Source organism: Ambystoma mexicanum, chromosome 6q (genome assembly GCF_040938575.1).
Source record: "Ambystoma mexicanum isolate Mex_15411 chromosome 6q, UKY_AmexF1_1, whole genome shotgun sequence".
NCBI classification, from domain to species: Eukaryota; Metazoa; Chordata; class Amphibia; order Caudata; family Ambystomatidae; genus Ambystoma; species Ambystoma mexicanum.
The window spans coordinates 1,683,970,915-1,683,995,114 of NC_090937.1; the positions used below are offsets into that span (position 1 = coordinate 1,683,970,915).

General features: G+C 44.7%; 1 protein-coding gene across 1 annotated transcript in view; it reads left to right on the forward strand.

The window, feature by feature from the left end:
• Nucleotides 1-24,200, forward strand: part of LOC138517058 (zinc finger protein 585A-like) — a 614,789-nt gene that overhangs the window by 23,941 nt on the left and 566,648 nt on the right. Inside the window, exons 3-4 of the mRNA XM_069632568.1 lie at nucleotides 18,759-18,835; nucleotides 22,193-23,977. Of these exons, the coding sequence (XP_069488669.1) occupies nucleotides 22,792-23,977 (1,186 nt within the window). The 5' untranslated portion in view covers nucleotides 18,759-18,835; nucleotides 22,193-22,791. The remainder of the gene's footprint in view (nucleotides 1-18,758; nucleotides 18,836-22,192; nucleotides 23,978-24,200) is intronic.

A 24,200-nucleotide genomic window follows, 5' to 3' on the forward strand; every position in this document is an offset into this window, starting at 1 on the left:
GCATCCTGACTTATCATTTGTGAACACTTGCTTCTTTCTTAAGAACATTAATCCACACTTCATTTTGTAACAAGTGATCACAGTTCAAGGGTGTTTATTAAACTGTATGGGTAGGGTGGAAAAACGCCTAATCTAAACCTAAGTCTAAGATGGGAGCAAGCTAAGACCATCAAATCAAAATAAGGCAATCCTAGTCGTGTCTTGTCAAATAAAAAGGCCTATACCAAGAAAAACCTATTGCCAATCCTTACAATAAATACAAAAGAAGTGTGGGATAGGGCTCATAAGAAATAAAGAAGTGTTCACAAACAATATGTCAGAATGCCGTAGTCATGATCTCCTTACCTCATGTTTTGAGCATGGGATAAGGCAGGACTCTGGAGCACAGAACACCCTTGAGCTTTCTCACCACGAGACAACAGTTCCGTTTTAGCTATCAGGATCTTCGATGGCCAAGTCTCTTGCTCTATAAAAAGTATCTTGCCTTTGAGGGCCTGATGCGTTCAGAATAACAACTAAGGTTCTTTCTGGCTGCACGTTGGTTGATGCTTTCACCCTGGGTCCCCCTCTTCTCGGCTCAGTCCCCGCAAACAGTTCCTATCAATACTAGGATCTTCGGAAGTTGTCTCTCCTGCTTCCGAGGATCTGATAGTTCAAATAATCAAACAAAAAGTTAATTCAGATTGCACTTTGGGTGATGATTCTTCACCCTTGGGTCCTCCTCTTCCAGGCGCAGACCCCTCTTGAATATCAGCCTCCTGTTGGGATCACTTTGGCTTTCTTTCCTCACTCTTCCATTTGCTTAGTGCCAAGGGGGACAATCCACGTCCCCTGGTCTTTCACAAACCCCTTCTCCTGTTGTACTTCACAGGTATTAAAGTATTTTTAAACAACACACTGTTGGACGCCCCTCTGTCGGGTTCACGCTTGCCCCATGTTAGGCAGAATCCTTGGCAGTTCCCTTAGGGAGCACTACACAAGATTAGGACTACAGGTGAGAGCAATACATCCCCTTTGGTATCAGTCTGTACCACAAAGTTTTAGTTGGTAGCTGTGGCTGAGCAGTCAGACTTATCTCAAGAGGGAGATGAGCAGTATTCAGGGTTTACACATTAGGCCTACAGTACTATGGCACAAGGAAACACTGACCAAAGCTTTGTAGTTAAAAAGTAGATGAATATTTATTTCATACACTTGTAATCAAGCACATGTATCACAAGTATCAAGCAAGTTAAATTAAGTCAAGGAAAAATATTCACACTCCCTATTTGAATTGTAGACCAAGTGAACCAGAGTGAAAACTGAGCAAAACGGCACAGTGACAACTACACACAAGGGATCCTCTAACAATTCCTCACAAGGGAGGGAAAGCACAAGTTATTCAGAAATAGGCTCTTATATACCCTAACAACACTTCCCATCAGTTGTCAACCAGTACCGCAAGACTGTGGCCCTCATTACAACACTGGAGCTAAACCATGGCGCTATTAGCACCATGGTTGGTGCCGGTGTTGTAAGGGGTCCGCCATGGTTCAATGGGGAATTACAACCCCATTCCAAGGTTGGCGGGGCGGTAATTCCCCATTGAACCATGGCCTTTCCCCATTCCCATTTTCGCCCCATAGGGCTCAATGGGACTGGGGAAGGTTCTAAGTACGGTACCGTACTTAGCACCAAGGTCCCTTTGTCAGTCCCTAAAGGTCATGTCCCGCAAAGGGACCTCGTAGTAAGGCGTTAAGGGTTTAACGGCGCCGACACCTTTTACGGCACCGTTAAACCCTTAACGCCAGAATGAAAACTGAGCAAAATTGCACTTCTCAATGATTATACAGTGGGAAGAAAGAGTAGTTATAAGAAATGGGTGCACCACACAGTTCGAATGGAGAATCAATCTCGAGAAGGCAGGTCTAACAAATTTGATAATAGGCATGTGCCAAAGTTAGTGGTACTGGGCAAGGGCCCAGGAGCAAAATGTTCTCGTAGCTGCAGTCAAGTCTTTGGTTAACGATATTTGAAATGGTGGCTGCGAAAGTTTGAAAAGACAATATTAAGAGAGGGAGGGGCGGCCAACCCAACAGGTAGGTAAAGGATTTAAAACACCTTTAGTACTACCGCAGAGAAAGGGCGGCCTGGCAGAACAATGTACCTTGAAAATGAAGAAGTGGCTTCTGCAGTGGTGGTAGAGGCTCTTGTCGTGGAGGAAGGTTCGAGGTACTGCACTACCCAGGGATGAAACCAGCCACGGTGCTGCCAAACAAAGTTTAAAAGGTACTCTCCTTTTAATCGCGGTCTGTGTCGATAGCTGCCTGGCTATCCGGTCTCCAAGTGCTGGGCACTGGTGATTTGACCACGGCAGGTTCGGGAAGATGATTGGCAAACTGGTCGGCCCCACCATCTCAAGGGAAGAAGGCTCTTTCAGATGAAGATCTCCTCTCGTCGTGTGGAGAAAAGTGGTGAGACGCTGCAGCAGGGCTTCACTGGTGGTTCAGTCGTTGCAGATGTCTTTGGCTTCTCTCCTCTTCGGGTTCTAAGTTCCAGTGGTGACGTCTTGCTCTTCCAGTCCTCAGGACCCTGCTTTTATGCTAAAATATTCCCATTCATACAGCCTAGCTGTCACTCACACAGTAGAGTGGTCATCTTGGCGGGAGACCCTCAAGCCTATCAGGATAGGGTGCAACCTGGGTTCTGAAGGCAACCCTGTCCAGGGGTCCTACTCCCCCTTCCACACAATGGACCCCCCCAGACTCAGTGGCGCCAGAAGGAAGGCTTCTGGGCAGAAGCCCGCCAAACAAATTATCACTGACCTGGGTTAGGATTATAGAGAAAGACACGAGAAAGAAGTTATATAAAAGTTCTGGCAATAAAAACCCACCGGAGCAAAGTTAATATTAAAATGCACCGGCGGTATGTTAGAGGCTGTCAGAAAAAGTGGTTGCCTCGAACAATGGGAAAATCCCTTAGAGAAATATTCGCGGTCAAATATTTATGGTAGTAACCACTGCCAAAAGCCAGAAACCTTTGAGAGAGGGACTTTAGGGTACCCTCTCGAAAATGAACATAGGGGAAAAACTATTAACCCCTTCCAGTTCTTCCATATTAAGATGGGTTGTACTGGTTTAAGTTCTTAAAAATTGACTAGTAAAGTCTATTGGGACTTTACCTGCCCTGGGAGACAGTAGTCAGTCCCAGGGTATGGAGTCTATGTTTGGAGGTCGCTACGACACCCCTGTGTCACTGCACGGAGGGTGCTGTGTAACACATGTGAATAAAGATGGTTCCTTTGGGGGTGAGAAAATCCCATAGGCATTAAACTCAAAAATAGCCTAGAACACACATAGCAAAAATGCCTAAGAGTGGGAAAAAGAGTCTCAGTCTTAGCAGGTAAAAAGAAACAAACCCTTCAAATCCAGCAAAGCTGCTGGGGGACTCTATAGTTAAGGGAAATTAGCCATAGAACGAGAATTCTCCCTAACACTCGCCCCCCCCCCAGACTAAGGGACAGGAGGATCTAATCCACTCCTGGATGAGTCTCTTACCTCTAGTCGGTTATAAACATCCTAGAGAGACCATCAGCATTTTGGTGGTGACATCTTGACCTGTGCTCAATGCAATGGTAAAATCAAACCCTTGGAGGTAGAGTGACCATCATAGCAGTTTTGGGTTTCCCCTTTCATTTGCATTAACCATCTCAAGGGTTGGTGGTCTGTTTGAATGATGAAAGTAGATCCATACAAGTATAGTCTAAACGTCTTCAAAGCCCACACAATGGCAAAACAGCAGAGTTGGTGAGGAGAGTTGAGTCTGCAGGAGTCCGCGGGAGTCAGCGGGTGAAATGGACCCGACTCAGAAATCCTCGAGGCTCTCATGCCACCAAGATCGAAAAGGCGCCAGAAACGAGCGACTTGAAGAAACTGTCGCAGAACCAGACACGGTCCAAGGCTGGCATCGTCTAAGGAGCAATAAAACACCAGTTAAGAGGCTGAAGGCAAAGATTTTCGCCAGGGAAGAAGTAGTTTATGAAACGTGCGAAGAATCCCAAGCTCTCATGTTGCAGCAAAACAACATGATGATCACGGAGGACGCTTTAAATGCCTCAGCCCTGTTAGATCAAACTCAAGGCGAAGATGCACAAGACATGCAAATGGAACTAAGCGCCAAGGAAAACGACTTACCCAATCACGAGGTGTGCAGCGCCCTGTATACCGCTGGTTTGGCGAGTGGGTCTCCGGCAGGGGCGGTCAAAGGGCGGCCACTGACGGACCCTCTGCGGGAGCGCTGCAGGGCTGAGGCGCGGGAGTCAAGAAGCGACGTGGAGTCAGCAACGAAACTCCTCGCCGGCACTCCGGGCTCGTCTGAACTGGATACAAACGGTGGTAGCCCGATGCAGAAGGAGACGTGGAAGGAGAACGAAGAGGGGCACGACCACGAGAGAAGCCGAAGTGTGTCGGGCAGCCCCAAAGGACGTGAAGGAGCAGACTCGGCAACAAAAACATCAAAGAGCCTGAAAACAGGACGCAAAAGCGCAGCCGTGGACGGGGAGAAAGCAGCCCAAGAAAAAGACGGCAGAAACCGGATGGAAGGTGTCCAAGGGAAGGAAACTACAACGTCGGTTCAGGCGATGGTACACAGGGAGACAGAGCCAGTAGAGGAGTCAGGTAGAAAGCAAGCGCCGAACAGCATGAACTAAACCGAAAAGACAGTAACCCGAACCAGGTCATGAAGAAGATGGTTACCATACAGGTGAAGAGAGTGGAAACGAAAATGATATGAGGGAAAGTGAAAATTTAATATCAGATACTGAGTCGGACTCGGAGAAAATGGCGTCTTCGCCAAAAACAAAAAAAAGAAAAGACATCAGCAAAACAACAAACCAAAGGAAAAACCAAGAAAAGATTAGTCAACTGAAATCAGTAAAAAACAAACAAGAGAATGGTGGCTCAAAACCAGTAAAAGGGAAAGTGGCAGCAGTGAATAGGAGCTTGAAATCACAGAAAAGAAACAAATTACTGCCCAAAGGACTGCCACCTCCAACGCTGTCAGGAACATTAAAAGCATTCTTTTTAAACCATCAGAAACGAAAAGTAGACTTGGATAATGAACTATCTGATGCAGAAATCCTAGAAGCAGTTCAAGAGAGCATCCCTGCGAACAAACACTGGAGAACGGACACGGAAGGGGACCAAGAAGGTAACAAAGGCCCCCAGGAAGCAGGTCTTGCACAGATCCTATTGGAAAAAAGAAATGCGGCAAAAGCGATCCGACTGCAAAGAGAGGAAAGAGAAGAAAGTCGGAGGCTGAGCTCCTTGAAAGAACAACATGCCGTGGCCACACAAGGGCTAAGGAGCCCACAGAGGTATGAAGAAGTCTTACAAAGGCAAGAGCAGGCAAAGTGTCTCCCAAAGCTGCAGAACGTGTCACGAATCCCCCAAGAGAAAACATCACAAGAAGGATTTGGCCAGCCAAAACAGATGAGGCAATCACAAGACACCTGCCAAAACGCCCCTCGAAGTACCCCGGTGAAAGAGAGAGAGCAGTACGATATTAACCAACGGATTGATGGCCACAAAGGACTGCCCATGCAAACAATGTCAGAAGGGTAACTACAAGGCACCCGGTCGAGCAACAGTTTGTTCATAGAAGCATTGTCAACTTTGGGCAAAGCAGGGAGCACGCCAAAATCACCAAAAAACAAAAGGTTAAGCGACATAGCCACACTATCACAAAAATAGTCACCAGGGAAAAAATCTGATCTCTTAACCATCATGTCTGCCATTACGATTGCACTAGCCCCATTCTGCAAATTGTACGAGGCATTAAAAGACGGCATACAAGACAATACATCGATCTTGGCAACTATGTCCTCAAAAATGACACACATAGAAGGTTACATTACAGCATTAGAAGAAAGGAACAACAAACGCCAGCAAGGGTGGGAAAAAGAGGTAGAGGAGCTGAAAAAGCAAGTTGTGCTTCTACAAACAGAGAAAGCGAAGGAGTCAGGGAGACATAAAAACAACCAGGCCGGAAGCCTGATGGGAGAAGGTCTGGAAAAATCAGAGGCAAGTCAAGAGATAAAGGAAACAAGTGGAGATCGAGTGAAACCCGCACAACTTTACCCAATCAAGTCGGGCTTGCTAAAAAAGCCCACGAGTAAACCCTCAGTGGTACTAAAAATATCTAAGAAAGATTTGCCGCAGAAGTCTACATCAGGGGTGAAGGGGTATCAGCAGGAACCAACTAGGTCAAAGGAAAAAAAAGCAAAGAAAAATAAGGATATGCAAGAAAATACACCGAGACCTACAAACAGGGAGGAGAGGAGGAGTTCTCCGAGATCTGTAGAAGACTTCATGAGTGACACAAACTTGATGAATCTCTCCCAACATTGGGAGACGGTCTCCATTAGCTCAGAGAACGAGGAGTGCATAGAACAACAAACAAATGAAAAAAAATCACAAGATCCAGAATCAAATCCTACCGAAAAGCAAAAAGTGCAAAAAAAGACCAGAAAATCAAAACGGAAATGAGATCCTAGAGATCGTATCACCCAAGGATCATAAAAAGACGAGACTGAGGAGCGAGGCGGACATGAATCCAAGTGGGAAAGGAACAAATGGGCAGTTTACGCCTCAGCGAACAGACGTCCCCAAAATTGCAGATGAGCACCGAAGCAAAAAAACTATAAGCGCAGAACATGTGGAACGCATATTCAAAGTGGAACAAATAGACTCAAAAGCAGGGTATATGATCCTTAATAGGAAGACGATCCTGAAGATAATGAGTAAAACAAATTTGTTGAAAAGCATAAAAACAACAAACATTGAGCTAGTGGAACCTTACCACAGAGGAAAGATTGCAAAGGCTTATGTTCACGTTAAGCCGTTAAGACTGCAGCCTATGGACAACAGCGCAGTGAGAGAAATGGAGAAAAAGGGGTTTTGGTTGACTGAAATAAAACGAGAAACTCTAAGGGAGAAAAAAGCATACTCCCACAACGAGCAGGTTGAAAGGCAATATCATTATACATCGAGAACAGAAGAACGATATCGAAACAACAGGATCGGTAAAGGGCAGGGTGAAAAAACATATGGGCGAGAAAGGGAGTATGCTTGACCAGATGACAAAAACCCTGGCCAAAATTGGTAAAGCTATGAGAAGAAAAGCAACAATAGGCAAGAAAGGAGTGAACGACAGGAAACAGTCACGGAGAAACACAAGTCTCGGCCAGTAGGGGAAGACTGTCATAAACATCGGCAGTGCACTCCAGAGCGTAGTGCAAGCAGGCACCAAATCGAGAGGGGTCCGAACCCAGTTCCAATGCAAAAAAATGAACATGCCAGCAGGCAGGGGCCCATGGGCATGGTTAAAATCAAATTGAATCTCAACACAGAAAACTAGCAATTAATAATGACCCAGAGATCCACAAACAGTGAACATTCCAACTTAGGACACGAAGGATGTAAGCAAAGTTTTCTCATGGGATCGTGGAACACTAGGGGTCACGTCCATTTTACCAGACCTGGCGATGTCGATTTCAGGTGTACTGGACATCATATGCCTACAAGAGACCTGGCTTCAAGACAAACCGAGCATAGACGGGTTTGTAGTAGAAACATCGCTGGCATGCAAGGGCCTATTAGGCCGTCCGTCGTCAGGTCTCTTGACAGCAATAAAAATGAGCGTAGGCTTGACAACCCCTACAAAGTAACACGAATCATATGAGATGCTGGTCACCCTGACGGCATAGACAGATCAACCGTCCTGATGAGGAAGGTGGAGAAAAAACAAGTCATCATAATAAATACTTACTGGAATCCACAAAGAACGACAATCAAAGCATATTGGACAAAAATGACGGATATATTAGACTCGATCGATGCAAAGTATGAGAATGCGGATGTCATAGTGTGTGGAGACTTGAATGCAGATTGCAACAATTGGAACGAGGAAACGAAGGAGAGTGGGCCACATGGAACAACAGGGAAACGAGGAAAAGCATGGGGTGCGATGACTAAACCAAGAAATCTGCACAATATTGCGACAGTATTCCCACAACAAAGGAACATCCTGACATGGGAGCATTTGAATTCCAAAGCGACTTTGGATTACATCTATGTGTCAACCAGTCTTTTATCCAGGATCCAAGAGTATAAAGTGCAAAGAACCATGCACAGCGATCACAATCTCCTGACATGCGCATGGCAAGGAAGACAAATACAGAGACAGGAATACAAATACAATGTTGAGTCGAACAACCAACAATCAAGGCTACGTCTGTCGGAAGAAGATGTACTAAGGATAACGGAAAAATACACACTTCCAGACGCAACAACGACTCAAGTGCCCGCAAATCGACCAAATTACCTACCGTTACTTATCCCGTACAGAAAACCTGTGTGAGGCCAGCCACTGAAAAACGCGGGTTATAAACATGTTTACGATAGCCTGGTTGTGGAAAAAAGAAAAGTTGTCAGGAGATGGAGGAAAATCGCAAACAAAACAAATAACAAGGAAACGTGGGAAAAATGGCGCAGGGAATCAAAGGCATATAATCAGTGGCTAAAACAACATAGGCTACAGTTGTACCAACAAGACGCTGAAAAAATGTTAAGAAGTCTTAGCTCCAAAAAATCTAGTGACTTTTGGGCAACAATAAAAACAGCAAACCCGCCTAGACCAATAGAAATGGTAAATGCGGTCTCTGAGACAAAATGGAAAACATATTTAACGGCACAATTTGAGCTTACAAAAACACAAGCGACCAAAGAAAAACCTGAAACTACAACATCTTGGGTGGACGTTGCCAACGTGGATGATATTGAAATAGCCATCAACAAATTGAAATCATCGAGGGCCCCAGGCCCAGATGGCCTGACTAATATGGATTTGAAGCAGTCATCGAAAGCATGGGCCGAAATTATCAGTAAAATCTTCACCCATTGTGGCCAAACAAAAATGGTTCCCGAAACATGGTTAAACGCCATAATTGTACCGGTGTACAAAAAAGGCGGAAGAGAAAATCCAGAAAGTTACAGACCGATTGCCCTCTTGGACATTGTGGGAAAAATATACGAAACGCAGCTGTTGAACCACTTTAGAATTTGGGCAAAAAACGCACCATGTTTTGACATCTTTCAGAAAAACAGAACCACGGCAATAAACATATTTATGATAAATATCCTCAAAGCGAAAGTAAGAGAAGGAGCACCCAGAGTCTATTAGGCATTTGTAGATCTATCGAAAGCATTCGATAAGATAGACCGAGCGAAACTGTGGCACAAACTAAGCAATTGGAAATGCCCAACATAGGCCTGATAAAAGCACTCCACGCCCAAACGAAGATCAGGGTGAAATTGAGTAAACAAGTGGTACTGTCGGAGGAGATGCTAGTCAAGTGGGGCGTGAAACAAGGGTGCCCTTTAGCCCCAGCCCTGTTTATCGCTTTCCTTGGGGACTACCAGAACGACGAGGAGAAAATAAAAATTGCGAAGTCTACCATCTCGCGACTTCTCTACGCAGACAACGCCATAATCATTGATCAAACCCAAATTGGCTTGCAACGGAAACTAACAAATTTGGCAAGATATAAAAAAAATAATAATTTGTAAATCAATACAGCAAAAACAAAAGTTCTTGTTTTAGACAAAACTATGAATAGGTTGTCTAAGCAGCATAAGTGGTATCTGGAGGAAACCAAGCTTGAAGTAGCCACCCAGTTTAAATATCTAGGGGTGACCATGGACGGTTCTTCAGTTGACAAAGCAATGCAAGATCAGCTATGGGACAAAGTAAAAAGACTAACGGCGCAAAGAAGAGTGGTAGACAAGAAATATGGGAAATTCTCCATCCTGCCGGCGATAAATTTTTACAAGGCCAAAGTCGTACCGGCCGTTATTTATGGTATGGAAGCTTTGCTAAACATGCCGAGTGTGATATGGCAGAAACTTGAAGGACATGTGTGGAAATCGGTTTTGGGTCTCCCAAAGTCGACATCCATGGCAGCAATCAGACGGGAGCTGGGCCTGGTCTCCCTTTCATCGCTGGTAGAACAGAGCAAGATGAGACTCTACAGAAAGATTGGAATGGCAGAGTCTTTGCCAATCTACGCTATTATTGCAGAAGAGCTCAAAAGTGGCCCCTGTAAGGCTCTCAACAAGTGGGCGAGAACAGTACAATACAGTCTTAGCGAAGTATTGTGCTCGGAAGAAGATCTAAAATCCAACCCAGACCGAGTGAAAAGAAAAATGGAACTCATGGACTGGATTAGGATGATTGATACTGCTAGTACAAACAAGCTACTTTCGCACCTCCCACCGACCTTTAACAAAGTGAAAACACCACTGAATTACTGCACAAAATTTCTGAATAAAAATATGTGAGGAACTTTTTTGAAAGCCAGATTAAATCTGCTGAGGACTCATGAAATTCTGATAATTAGAACACCAAAGATGGACAATAGATGCCGTCTGTATAAAGACAAAGAGGAAGTGGAAACTCTAAACCATCTAGTGCTAAAATGTTCAAAGACAAGACAAAACAGAGATAAATACCTGCATTCCTGCCTCCAAGGGGCGGTCACTCTAGACGAAGAGGCTGTGTGGAATAGGCTAATCTCAGGAGAAACAACAAGATGGACAATTACAATGGTGAAGTTAATAGAACTAGCCTTGAAAGCAATCACCAACTCATTAAGTGAACAGGCTGAACTACGAATAACAGCAGTGGAGGGGGTTGAGCTATCGATACCTCATCAATCAGCCTAGTAATAGATGTACGTCTACGTGATCCAAACCTGAGACCAAAGTTCGAGCTTCATCTTTTGTCCACACAGCTAAAGAAATACGGAATTTGCACTGATGGGTCTGCAAAAAAAAAAGTCCTTGTAAAAATCGTTAAAATCTTTTCGATTAAAGTCAAGTAAATAAAAAAATAAATAAAAAATAGTTGCCCACCTTGTTTCAGGTTGCTACAGTTTCCTACTGATGAAGCAAATGGGGTGCTCCCAACCTTTCTCATCCAGTTGACTGAGTACTGCACCTATACCTATATTGGAAGCATCTGTTTGTACAATAAAGGGTTGGTGGTAGTCAGGAGCTCTGGGAACTGGAGCTTGACAAAGGGCTTTGTTTAGGCTTTCAAAGGCCTGATTGCACTCCCCATTCCATTTGATCTTTTTAGGGAACTTTGGAGAAGAGATTACATTCAGTGAATAAGCTATGGAACCATAGTTCTTAATTAAATTCCTGTAATACCCAGTGAGGCCTAGGAAAGCTCTCACCTGGGTTTGAGTATAAAGGGTTGTCCAATTTTGCACAGCTTCAATCTTGCTGAGCAAAGGCCTTATTTCACCACCTCCTACCACTTTACTCTGACCAATTTGACATTTGCTTGCCTTTATGGTCAGATGGGCCTGTTCCAGAGCCTGCAAAACATATCCTAGGTGGTCAACATGTTCTTTCCAAGTAGGGCTGAACACTGCAATGTCATCCAAGTATGCCATGCAGAAGTCCTCCATCCCATTCAGAACCCGATTAACCATCCTTTGGAATGTAGCAGGTGCATTCTTTAATCCAAAAGGCATAACCTTAAACTGGTATAAGCCAACTGGGGTGGAGAATGCAGATTTCTCCTTGGCATGGTCAGTCAGGGCTATTTGCCAATAGCCTGACTTGAGATCAAATGTACTGAGGTACTTGGCTGAACCAAGTTTGTCCACCAGCTCATCTGTCCTTGGCAAAGGATGGGCATCATTCTTAGTGACTGCATTTAGAGCTCCATAGTCCACACAGAATCTCAACTCCTTGGATCCTGCCTTTGGTACTAATACAACTGGGCTAGACTATGGACTAGTAGAGTGCTGTATTACCCCAAAATCAAGCATCTTGTTGACCTCTCCTTTGATGTGGGTTGTTACATTTTCTGATATCCTGTAGCCCCTGCTTTTGACAGGTAAACAGTCATCAGTTTGAATATCATGCTGGCCCCAAGGGTCAAGCCTGGTGCTAGAGAAAACGGGGGAAAATTGATTCAACAAAACTTTGCACTTCTCCTGTTGCTCAGGTGTCAAATTAGAAGAGAGATTAACTCCTTCTATTTTCTCATCCATAGGTTTGCCTCTGAGGAGGTCAGGTAGAGGTTCACTCTCTCCTCCTCTTGAGCTGACGCTAGAAGCAAAGCTCCCAGTTCTGGTCTCGAGACATAAGCTTTTAGACGGTTGATGTGAAAGACTCTAGGAGTCTCCTTAGGATTGCCTAGGTCCACCAGATAGTTTACCACTCCAAGTTTTCCCACAACCTTGAAGGGTCCCATCCATTTGTCCTGTAAGGCCCTCTGCCTTGTTGGGACCATAACAAGAACTAGCTGGTCTTGAGCGAACCCAACCATGTTGGCCTTCTGGTCATGCCAATGTTTGACCAGAGCCTGACCTGCTTTCAAGTTATCACTTGCCTCAGCCATCATGTGTGACATTCTCCTCCGGAGTCCTATCACATAGTCAGTGACTCTGACTGGCGTGGGGGAAGGAGCACTCTCCAACCCCTCCTTGATCAGGGCCAATGGACCTCTGACCGGATGGCCATAGAGAAGTTCAAGGGGACTGTAACTTACTCCCTCATGAGGGACTTATCTATATGCAAAAAGAAGGCATGGCAGTAGAAGAGCTCACCTTTTCTTAAGAGGGTCTTCTAAAGCTCCTATCATGCTCTTCATGGTTCCGTTGAACCTTTCTACCAACCCATTTGTCTGAGGGTGGTATGCTGCTGAGAACTTGTAGGTAACTCCACAGTTTTTCCAGATGGCCTTCATGCAGTGGGACTTAAAATTTGACCCCCTGTCAGATATTACCTCCTTAGGAAACCCAACCCTGGTAAAAATACCAAGGAGGGCCTTAGCCACAGCCGGAGCTGTAGCAGTCCTCATAGGAATTGCTTCAGGGAACCTAGTAGCATGGTCTACTACAACAAGTATAAACCTGTTGCCTGAAGAAGTTGGAGGATCAAGGGGACCAACAATGTCAATTCCTACCCTCTTAAATGGTACTCCCACCACAGGAAGAGGCACTAGAGGTGCCACTTTCTTGGAGCCACTTTTACCAGAGGTTTGGCAAGTGTGGCAACTCTTGCAATATTTCTCTACCTCAGCCCCATTTTAGGTCAATAAAAGTAGAGAGAGAGCCTTTCCTCGGTCTTCTTGAAGCTCAAGTGACCAGCAAAAGGTATCTCATGGGCTAGTTGCAAGAAGTGGAGTCGGTTTGCTTGGGGAACTACAAGTCTTTTGTAGTCCCCAGGGAGTGACTCTGTTGGTTCACTATAGAAGAGGCCATCTTCCCAGTGTAACCTGTACTTCCTAGGCTCTTGCCCTTCAAACTGAGAAGCTGCCTGGTGGCGAAGACCTTCCATAGTTGGACATTCTCTTTGTCCCTTACTGAAGTCTGCCCTTTGGGGTCCACCTTCTGCCAGTAAAGACTGCAGCTCCGGATGATCCACAGGGTCAAGATCTCCAATGAGTTCCTGGCCTCCTACTAGATCTGAATCTTCAGGCTCTAGTTCACCCACACAGGGTTGTACCTCACTCTCAGCCTCAGCTGGAGGAGGAATCACAGGTGTGACTTTGGACAACATAGGAGATTTCCTGGTTGGCAGCACTGGAGTGCTTTCTGCTGGTTTCTTCCTTGAAGTCTTGGGGTTCCCCTTTGCTTCTGGTTGCTTTGAAATAGCAGTTAGTAATTCCAGTGGAGTAGAAGTGATTTCCTTTTCTATCATCTCCTCAGGATAGCCCCTCAAGGTCCTCTCCCTTGCAGGTCTGGTAAGCTCCTGTAATCTCTTACTAGGAGGTCTGGGAGTACTTGATACTATGCTCTGGTCTTTCAGATCATTGACCAATAGCACCCTTCCTGGTACTTCAGATTATACGTTCACAGGTATCCTAACAGTCATTTCATTGCACTGGATGAGAGCTGGTAATTGGGGAAGCATCTGCACAGGCCCTTCAGCTAACTTGGTGAGGCATTTGGGTGCCTTAGCAACATCCTCAACCTTGAAAAAAGATTTGTCCACCACAGTTATGCTGGCCCCAATGTCTCTAATGGCAGGGGTTTCCTGACCATTTACTAGGACACTGTCTTTATAATACTCTTTAGTATTAGGAGGGATAGAATTATACACATCTAAATTCTGTTGTTCCCACAACCCAAGAGATACTAAAGATACACTAGCTGAGACTCCAATGGGATCATCAGCCAGTAGTTGAAAGTTTCCACTGACCATATGTATTTCCTCCTCTGGAGCGAAGGCTAAGGAGACAGTGTGGACCCCTGAAGGTTTACCCTTACATCTGGGATCCCCTTTCTCATGATCAGTAGAGCCACAAACATAACATTTCCCAAATGTATTTACGAATGGTGGCTTGTTCTGACCTCCTTCTGGTCTCGGACCAGAAGGTACACTAGCCTGATTTGGTTTCCCTTGTGGCTTACCCTTAGAATTTTGTTTGGGGCCCTCTTTGGAATTGGAATTATTTGAATTTTCTTTGTCGTCTTTCTTTGGCTGCTTTCCCTCATCCTTTTTCTGAGTTACCCCTGAATCCTTGTGAGTGGCCCTGTTGGCATCCCACAAGTCAACAGCCTTAGCTAGTTTCTCAGAATTTAATTCTTTGGAATCAGCCAAGTGCTGTCTGAGCTCAGGAGAGGAGGCATCATAGATAGACTCCATCATGACAAGATTTCCAATTCCGTCATAAGTGTTAACTCTATAACCCTTAACCCATCCCTCTAAGTTCTTCAAACACTCATTCACCCAAATAGCCCAAGGGGTACTATCATGCTTTTTGAGGGTCCTAAACCTCTTAAGGTACTGGGAAGGAGTCTTCCCAAATCTAGCTATCAAAGCTAGCTTTACACATTCATAATCCATCCTATCCACCTCCTCCAACTCCATTACCATATCAGATGCAACATAACCTGGGGATCAACTGATTCCCTGTAATATCCTGGAGCCTATGATTGTATTCAAACATAGCAAGCCAATCTAATACCTCCAACTTAGGTTCATACATACCCACAATCTCTTTAGGCATCCGGGGTCTTTTTGGACTGGAAGATCTAGAAGATTCGGGGAGAGAAGCATTTTCCAAAGACAATGGGCCTCATGACGACCCTTGCGGTCCGGAAATAACGGTGGCGGTAAACCCGCCGCCACCGTTGTTTCCGGACCGCCTGATCCCGACCCCTGCAGGCGGGAGGTGATGTTCCCGCCAGGTCTGACCTGGCGGGTTTAACACCGCCCGCCTGCAGGCGGACGAGGAAACACCGGCAGCATTACAAGATGCTGCCGGTGTTTCCATGATCCCGATTCCCATTGAGTCCCATAGGACTCAATGGGAATGGGGATTTACACCATTCCGCCTCCGTGATTCCCGGAAAGCCGGGGTTGTGATGCCCCGGTAATTCCGGGAATCACGGAGGCGGAATGGTAATACGAGTCCGGCGTTAACCAGGCGGTTTTACCGCCTCGGTTAACGCCGGACTCGTAATGAGGCCATGTCTTCATCTCAAGCCCATGGTTGAGCTCCATTTCTTTGAGACTTAGTTCTTGATGTCTCTGTTTAGTTTGGGCAGTAATTCTTTTGAATTCAATTTCAAGTCTCATTTTTCTAGAGAGATAAATTCAGGACCTAATGTGGGACCTGGTAAGTGTCCAGTAGCCACAGTCTGAGGCCTTTGAGCGGGCAGAGGACCAGAGGGGGTCACATTGTTATCCTTCTCTTCCTCATCTGGCTCAACAATAACATCTTCAACATTATCCTCATTACTGTTTGCTTACATGGGGTAGTGGGCACTACAGCACCCCTATCCAGACTTTGTTTCTCTAACAGTCTATCAATCATTTCTGATTTCTTGCCTTTGACAGGAAGACATTTCTGTCTACACAGATCCCTTAAAAAATCAGCAGTATTAGTAAGAAGGGTCTCCTGGCTGTAATTTTCCATATTCTTGACTTTACTTTTAAAATAAACTTTTTTGTGATAGTTAGCCTTGTGGTTATTTGAACCAAAGCACTAGCAGAACTCTAAAATGTAAATCCAATACTTTTATCCTCACCGCTGTACACCTTTGTTAGGCAGAATCCTGTGCAGTTCCCTTAGGGAGCACTACAGAAGATTAAGACTACAGGCGAGAGCAATAAATCCCCTTTTGTATCAGTCTGTAACTCAAAGATTTAGTTGGTAGCTGTGGCTGAGCAGTCAGACTTATCTCAAGAGGGAGATGAGCAGTATTCAGGGTTTACACAATAGGCCTACAGTACTATGGCACAAGGAAACACTGACCAAAGTTTTGTATTAAAAAAGTAGTTATATATATATTTCTTTATACACTTCTAGAAAAATACATTTATCACAGTCATCAAGCAAGTTAAATTAAGTCAAGGAAAAATATACACACTCCCTATATGAATTGTAGACCAAGTGAACCAGAGTGAAAACTGAGCAAAACGGCACAGTGACAACTACACACAAGGGATCCTCTAACAATTCCTCACAAGGGAGGGAAAGCACAAGTTATTCAGAAATAGGCTCTTATATACCCTAACAACACTTCCCATCAGTTGTGAACCAGTTCGGCAAGACAGTGCATCAATATAAGCAATACTTAGGCCCTCATTACAACTCAGGCGTTAAGGGTTTAACGGCGACTTCGGCGCCGTTAAACCCTTAACGCCTGATTACAAGTGTCCCTTTGCGGGTTGGTGTTTAACGCCTGCTTCTAGCAGGCGTTAAAAATCTAACCCGCAAAGGGACTTTGGAGCTAATTACCGCACCGTAATTTACGGTGCCGTAATGAGCGCCTTCCCCATTCCCATTATGCCCTATGGGGGCAAAAATGGGAATGGGGAAGGGCAAATGGTGAATGGGGAATTACCGCCCCACTCACCTTGGAATGGGGCGGTAATTCTGCCATCCACCATGGCGGAATCGTAACCTTAGCGGCATGGACCATGGTGCTAATAGCACCATGGTCCTCCGCCAAGTTTGTAATGAGGGCCTTAGAATGAAAACTGATCAAAATTGCACTTCACAATGATTATACAGTGGTAACAAAGAGTAGTTATAAGAAAGGGGTGCATTACACAGTTCGAATGGAGATTCAATCTCGAGAAGGCAGGTCTAACAAATGTGACCAGAGTCAATAGGCCTGTGCCAAAGTTAGTGGTACTGGGCAAGGGCCCAGGAGAAAAATCTTCTCGTAGCTGCAGTCATGTCTTTGGTTAACGGTATTTGAAATGGTGGTTGCGAAAGTTTGAAAAGACAATGTTAAGAGAGGGGGGCGGCCAACCCAACAGGTAGGTAAAGGATTTAAAACACCTTTAGTACAACCGCGAAGAAAGGGCAGCCTGGCGGAACAATGTACCTTGAAAATGAAGAAGTGGCTCCTGTGGTGGCGGTTGTTCCTGGTAGTTCCTGCAGTTCGGGGGATCTAGCAGAGGAAGAGAGGCTCTCGTCGTGGAGGAAGGTTCGAGGTACTGCACTACCCAGGGATGAAACCTGCCGCGGTGCTGCCAAACAAAGTTTAAAAGGTAGGCTCCTTTTAATCGCGGTCCGGGTCAAAAGCTGCCTGGCTATCTGGTCTCCAAGTGCTGGGCACTGGCGATTCGACCACGGCAGGTTCGGGAAGGCGATTGGCAAACTGGTTGGCTCCACCAGCTCAAGGGAAGAAGGCTCTTTCAGATGAAGATCTCCTCACGTCATGTGGAGAAAAGAGTTGTGAGACACTGCTGCAGGGCTTCTCTGGTGGTTTAGTCGTTGCAGATGTCTTTGGCTTCTCTCCTCTTCGGCTTCTTAGTTCCAGTGGCGACGTCTTGCTCTTTCAGTCCTCAGGACCCTGCTTTTATGCAAAAAGATTCCCATTCATACAGCCTAGCTGTCACTCACACAGTCGAGTGGTCATCTTGGCGGGAGACCCTCAAGCCTATCAGGATAGAGTGCAACCTGGGTTGCGAAGGCAACCCTGTCCAGGGGTCCTACTCCCCCCTCCCACACAATGGACCCACCCCAGACTCAGTGGAATGGAAGGAAGGCTTCTGGGCAGAAGCCCGCCAAACGGATGAACAAAGGATCTCCGACCTGGGTTAGGATCTTAGAGAAAGTCATGAGAAAGAATTTACATAAACATTCTGGCAAATAAAACCTACCAGAGTAAAGTTAGTATAAAAATAAACCGGCGGTATGTTAGAGGCTGTCAGTAAATGTGGTAGCCTCGAACAATGGGAAAATCCCATAGGGAAATATTTGCGGTTGATACATTTGGTAGTAACCACTGCTACCAGCCAGAAACTTTTGAGAGAGGGACTGTACGGTACCCTCTCGAAAATTAACATAAGGGAAAAACTATTAACCCATGCCAGTACCTCCATAGTAAGATGGGTTGTACTGGTTTTGTTCATCAAGATTGACCAGTGAAGTCAATGGGGACTTTACATGCCCTGGGAGACAGTAGTCAGTCCGAGGGTATGGAGTCTATGTTTGGGGGTCGCTACGACACCCCTGTGTTACTGCACTGAGGGTGCTGTGTAACACATGTGCATAAAGATGGTTCCTAAGGGGGAGAGAAAGATCCCATAGGCATTAAACTCAAAAATAGCCTAGAACACAATATTACAGTTCTCTTATCAATGTACAATAAATAGACTGAGCCAGTTAGTAAGTGTATGGATTACGAAGAGAACCCAAATCTTTTATTAACAACTGTTTCTCTTATTTATTTCTAGGATTAAGGTAAATGATAGGTCTTCAAGGTGATTCCTCTATATTATGCAGCCGTATACATAGTTCCTGTTATATGCAGGTAAGTTCTATATCACTTTTAATGTTCATATGTTCAACAGTTTATTATTCCCTGCTTGAGTTTCTTCTTTTGGATGGGTTCTAGCTCTGTTTCTTTTTTTCACTTTCAACAGTCCTTAGGTTCTGTAACCCTGTTTCTCTCCTCCTACATAACGTTTCAGCAAAGCCTCAACACGATCCTTATTATATGATGAGGAGGTTCTCTGTAACATTAGAATGACCAGAGTACTACTAAGTCTTCATTTCAACAACCCATCTTGCTGGAATGTGATGTTAGAGTTGGTTCAGGCTTTTAAAACAACACTCAATCTCGTCTCTCAGGGTGGAGCAGAAGTTATTCTGAATCCTTTTCATTCCTTTCTTTTATCCATATGGATTTACTTGCCAATTCCATTTGAGGGTCACTTTGTTACTAGAGTTATCCTTATCCCTCTACCCCTTATGTTGCACTCTTGAGCTTCTGTGTCTTGTTAGAGGCCCGTCTCACTGCGGCTACTCCCACTTCAATTCGTAGTGTCCCGTCTTCACCGTAGCTTTATATATGAAGGTTTACCTTCAGCTTTGCTTGCCTTCGCACTGACAGGCCTCCCCTTTCACATCCGTTTGGTTCGTGTTTTCCCTTTCGTAGTCATATGCCTTAATTCCCTCGCACAGTTAAATCAGGTCTTTATCCTGCTACCAGCGCAACGGCGCTGTCACTCACAGTCTCAGCTGCAAATGATATATCGATCGCCTGCCTCCAATAACTTTCCACTCTCATCAAGCACTACGGCGCTGCCTTCCAGTATTCGTCAGGGGACAACGGTCGCCCGTATCATTCACACTATAATTCTTTATAGTACGCAACGGCACATTTACTCACTCTAACTGGTAGGCGACAATGATCGCCTAGTGATTTATATATGCCAAACTTCTTCTGTTAGTGCAACGGCGCAATCAGCTCATCCACTGTCAGCTGGTTAACTCTTCACCACTCCCCTTCAATACGCCCATCTGTAACGGTCAATCTCTTCTTCTTCTGCCTCGTTCCCTGTCTCCTAGCAACGTCAAGCAGAGAGTCAAGCTTATTAGAGGAAAGTCCCTACTACAGGTTCTTCCTGTATGTAAACACTATAGGACTGTATTTCATAGTAAATAGAACTTTCTATGTGTTTCAGTGTGAAAGGACTGTAGATGGAATTGCCCACTTCGTCACACACACATAGCAAAAATGCCTAAGTGTGGGGAAAAAGAGTCTCACTCTTAGCAGGTAAAAAGAAACAAACCCTTCAAATCCAGCAAAGCTGCTGGGGTACTCTATAGGTAAGGGAAATTAGCCATAGAATGAGAATTCTCCCTAACACCCCACAGTGCTTTCCTTCGTTCTTATTAAGCAGGATTTTTTCCCCTCAGTGTTTCACTAGTATTAATTCAATGTGCACCACCCTCTGCCCGGTTCACTCTAGTCAACACACTGTTCCTTTGGGACATTAGACTTTGCCCTTTTCATCGGCATCCCTCCTTCGGGTTCACTCTTGCCAATCTCACAGTTCCTTTTACTTACTTACGATGGGGGATTCACTTCCCTTATTCACAATCATCTGCAAGTCAAAGACTTTCTATTGTACAGATGATTTCACTAGACCCTGTATGACCACCTTGACCCTCTTCTGGCCTTTCCCAAGGCCTTTTGGTAATAGTAGTTTCAACAATCGGGTAATCACCAAGAGTTTCTCTAGTGAGCACCCACGTGGTGCCTGGCTCATCTACAGCTGGCTTTCCTCTTTTTTATCAACAGTTCTTTGTACATTCTATCAGCCATTTACTACTTTTGTTTGTGTTAGGCAGAATTGCATGCAGTACCGTTTGGGAACAATACACACAATTAAGACTACAGGTGTAAGCACAATCTCACCCTTTGGTATACGTTTGTACCACACAGTTTGTTGGTAGCGAGGCAGAGCAGCCATGCTTACCTCAATGTGAGCAGAACCAGTTATTACACAAAGGACTTTCAAATACAGTGATTCAAGCAAACACTTACTCAAGGTTTCTTGGTAAAACAATATTCATTTATTTACACACTTAGTTAGAAAACATTACACTACAATAAGCAGCTCAATGTCAATAATATACTCCAAAACTAGACCCACAAATATCTGAGCAAGTTTAGGCTCCACCAAGATGAGAGCAAAATGACACTTCATTATTTCAACAATGGGAATAAAAAGACAAGGGTTATAAGAATAAGCATAATTACTTTCTTCAAGCAGGACAAAGAGTTCAGTTCAATAGGCCTGGGCCAAAGTCAATGGATCAGTGTCTTGGATAGGACAGCACTATTCACATGTACATAAATCATATTGCAGGATCGATGCATATGGGACACAAACAATGTGTGTGATCAATAAATGGTGGCAATCCCTTCTTGGATATTAACAATGCTGGGGCTGCATTGCCATTGGCTACTCGAGATGTCATGAAAGTAATCCTTGCCCACGTAGAGAGGGTTCCGGGGCATGTGCAGAGGTTGACGAGCCATACTGAGATGCAACCTAGGGTGCAATTATCAGAATCCACAGAAAAGGGGTGTGGCTCGGGTTATGGGAAACTGGCAAGTAACAGACCCATTTACACCCACTCAACAATAAAACAGAGTGTGCCCCCCTCCTGAACATTACGCAGTGGGATTTTGAAAAGGGCAACACAAGTGGTATCTCTTTGGCCAATTAACTTCAGTACATGGCAATAGGGCACATGTATAAGCAATAAGGACGGCAAATGGGACGATGTTGGGGAGTTGGGGGTCTCCCGTACACTTGTCTTATTGACAAAAATTGCATTCCATCTGTCTCTGTTTGGGTCAATATACATTTGCCTAAATGTAATGAAGTCAGCCGTTATTACTAAATACACAGGTCAAGCATGTGTCTAATTTGTGACAAAATGCTGACCTAGTGCCGGAAACGTTCCTTTATCGTTTGTATTTGGAAATGTGGAGCTATCAAGCTAGTTTAGTCATTTATGAAGAAATTAATTAGTAGAGCGTGTATGCGCGGCCCTGATGCTTAAAATGTGTTTGCCCATCCTGTGTTTTATGTCTCATACTCTTGGATACGAAAATGGTCTTTATAAAAATGAGTCCCACTATTCCTGCTGCATATGGCCTCTAGCACTTTATAATGTATCATTGAGAACCACTGATCTGCCACCCATTAGGGTGCCTGTCCCCAATAGATGGCTCATCAAAGTCTTGTAAATTACTACGTGAGTTAATAATCACGTCACTACTACTGAGAACCAGTCACCTGTTACATGTGAGGCCTAAGATTATGAACGCGTTGAAACTAATAATGTGAATCTCCTTTTGTTTTAACAGGTGAATGATGCCCCAGAAATGCAACAACAGTGATTGTTAGATTCTCCGGACTGATGTAGAGAAAAGCTTCAGTGTTAAGAATATTTGCAAGCATCTTAGAAGTGTTCAGAAGTGTTCAGGAACTGAGACTGAGAAGCCTTTTGGCTACCAGATGGCTTCCGTCCTGCAACCCCTTTGTGGTAACCAAGCTTGGTCTTTCTGTCACTCCTGCGGCAGCGGGATATCTGGCATGGAAATGGCAATACTTGATGTGGAGTAAGAGAAGCATTTTTATTTTTGTTCTTACTCCTGATAGAAGATATGTGAATGTTATTTTAAAAACATTCTGAATGTTAAGGTTGTTTCTTTAAAGTAATTTGTGAAACATTTGTAAATGTCAATGGACAAAGCGTATCCTTGCGCTGAATATTTTAAAAGCTTTGATAGGAGGAAGAAATCGTGTTTCTCACCAGAAATGATCTGCGCACAAGAACGGTCATTTGTGCTCTGAATATGGGAAAAGATTCAGTGGAACGTGTGCTCTTATTAAGTACCTGACACAATAACCTGCCGAAAAACCTTACACATGCACAATTGATAAAATTGTCTGCCCCCAAAAAATGCCTACAGGTGAGAAACCTCATGAGTGCACTGAATGTGGGAAAGGGTTTGCTAAGAAAGGATATCTTACCATCCACCTGAGAACACATACAGGTGAGAAAACTCATGTGTGCACTGACTGTGGGAAAGGGTTTGCTCAGAAGGGGCAGCTTACTGACCACCTGAGAACACACACAGGTGAGAAACCTCATTTGTGCACTGAATGTGGGAAAGGGTTTGCTAAGAAAGGACATCTTACCATCCACCTGAGAACACATACAGGTGAGAAACCTCATTTGTGCACTGAATGTGGGAAAGGGTTTGCTCAGAAGGGAGATCTTGCTATCCACCAGAGAACACATACAGGTGAGAAACCTCATTTGTGCACTGAATGTGGGAAAGGGTTTGCTCAGAAGGGACATCTTATTTGCCACCTCAGAACACATACAGGTGAGAAACCTCATGAGTGCAGTGAATGTGGGAAAGGGTTTGCTCAGAAGGGGCCGCTTACTATCCACCAGAGAACACATAGAGGTGAGAAACCTCATATGTGCACTGAATGTGGGGAAGGGTTTGCTCAGAAGGGACATCTTATTCACCACCAGAGAACACATACAGGTGAGAAACCTTATTTGTGCACTGAATGTGGGAAACAGTTTGCTCGGAAGGGAGATCTTACTATCCACCAGAGAAGACATACAGGTGAGAAACCTCATGTGTGCACTGAATGTGGGAAAGGGTTTGCTGAGAAGAAAAAGCTTACTATCCACCAGAGAACACATACAGGTGAGAAACCTCATGTGTGCACTGAATGTGGGAAAAGGTTTGCTCACAAGGGAGATCTATCTATCCACCAGAGAACACATACAGGTGAGAAACCTCATGTGTGCACTGAATGTGGGAAAGGGTTTGCTCACAAGGGAGATCTATCTATCCACCAGAGAACACATACAGGTGAGAAACCTCATGTGTGCACTGAATGTGGGAAAGGGTTTGCTCGGAGGTGGCAGCTTACTGACCACCTGAGAACACACACAGGTGAGAAACCTCACTTGTGCACTGAATGTGGGAATGGGTTTGCTAGGAAGGGAAATCTTGCTACCCACCAGAGAACACATACAGGTGAGAAACCTCATGTGTGCACTGAATGTGGGAAAGGGTTTGCTGAGAAGGGAAAGCTTACTAGTCACCTGAGAACACACACAGGTGGGAAAACTCATGTCTGCACTGGATGTGGTAATGGGTTTGCTCAGAAGGGACAACTTAATAGCCACAAGATAACACATACAGGTGAGAAACCTCATGTATGTGTTGATTGTGCAAATTCGGAAATAAAATGGGGCCTTTCTTTCTGAAAGGAAAGTGTTTTGGAGTAGTGATGTCATTGCTGTTATCTCTGAATTCCAAGAAGGAATAGTGGATATGAATG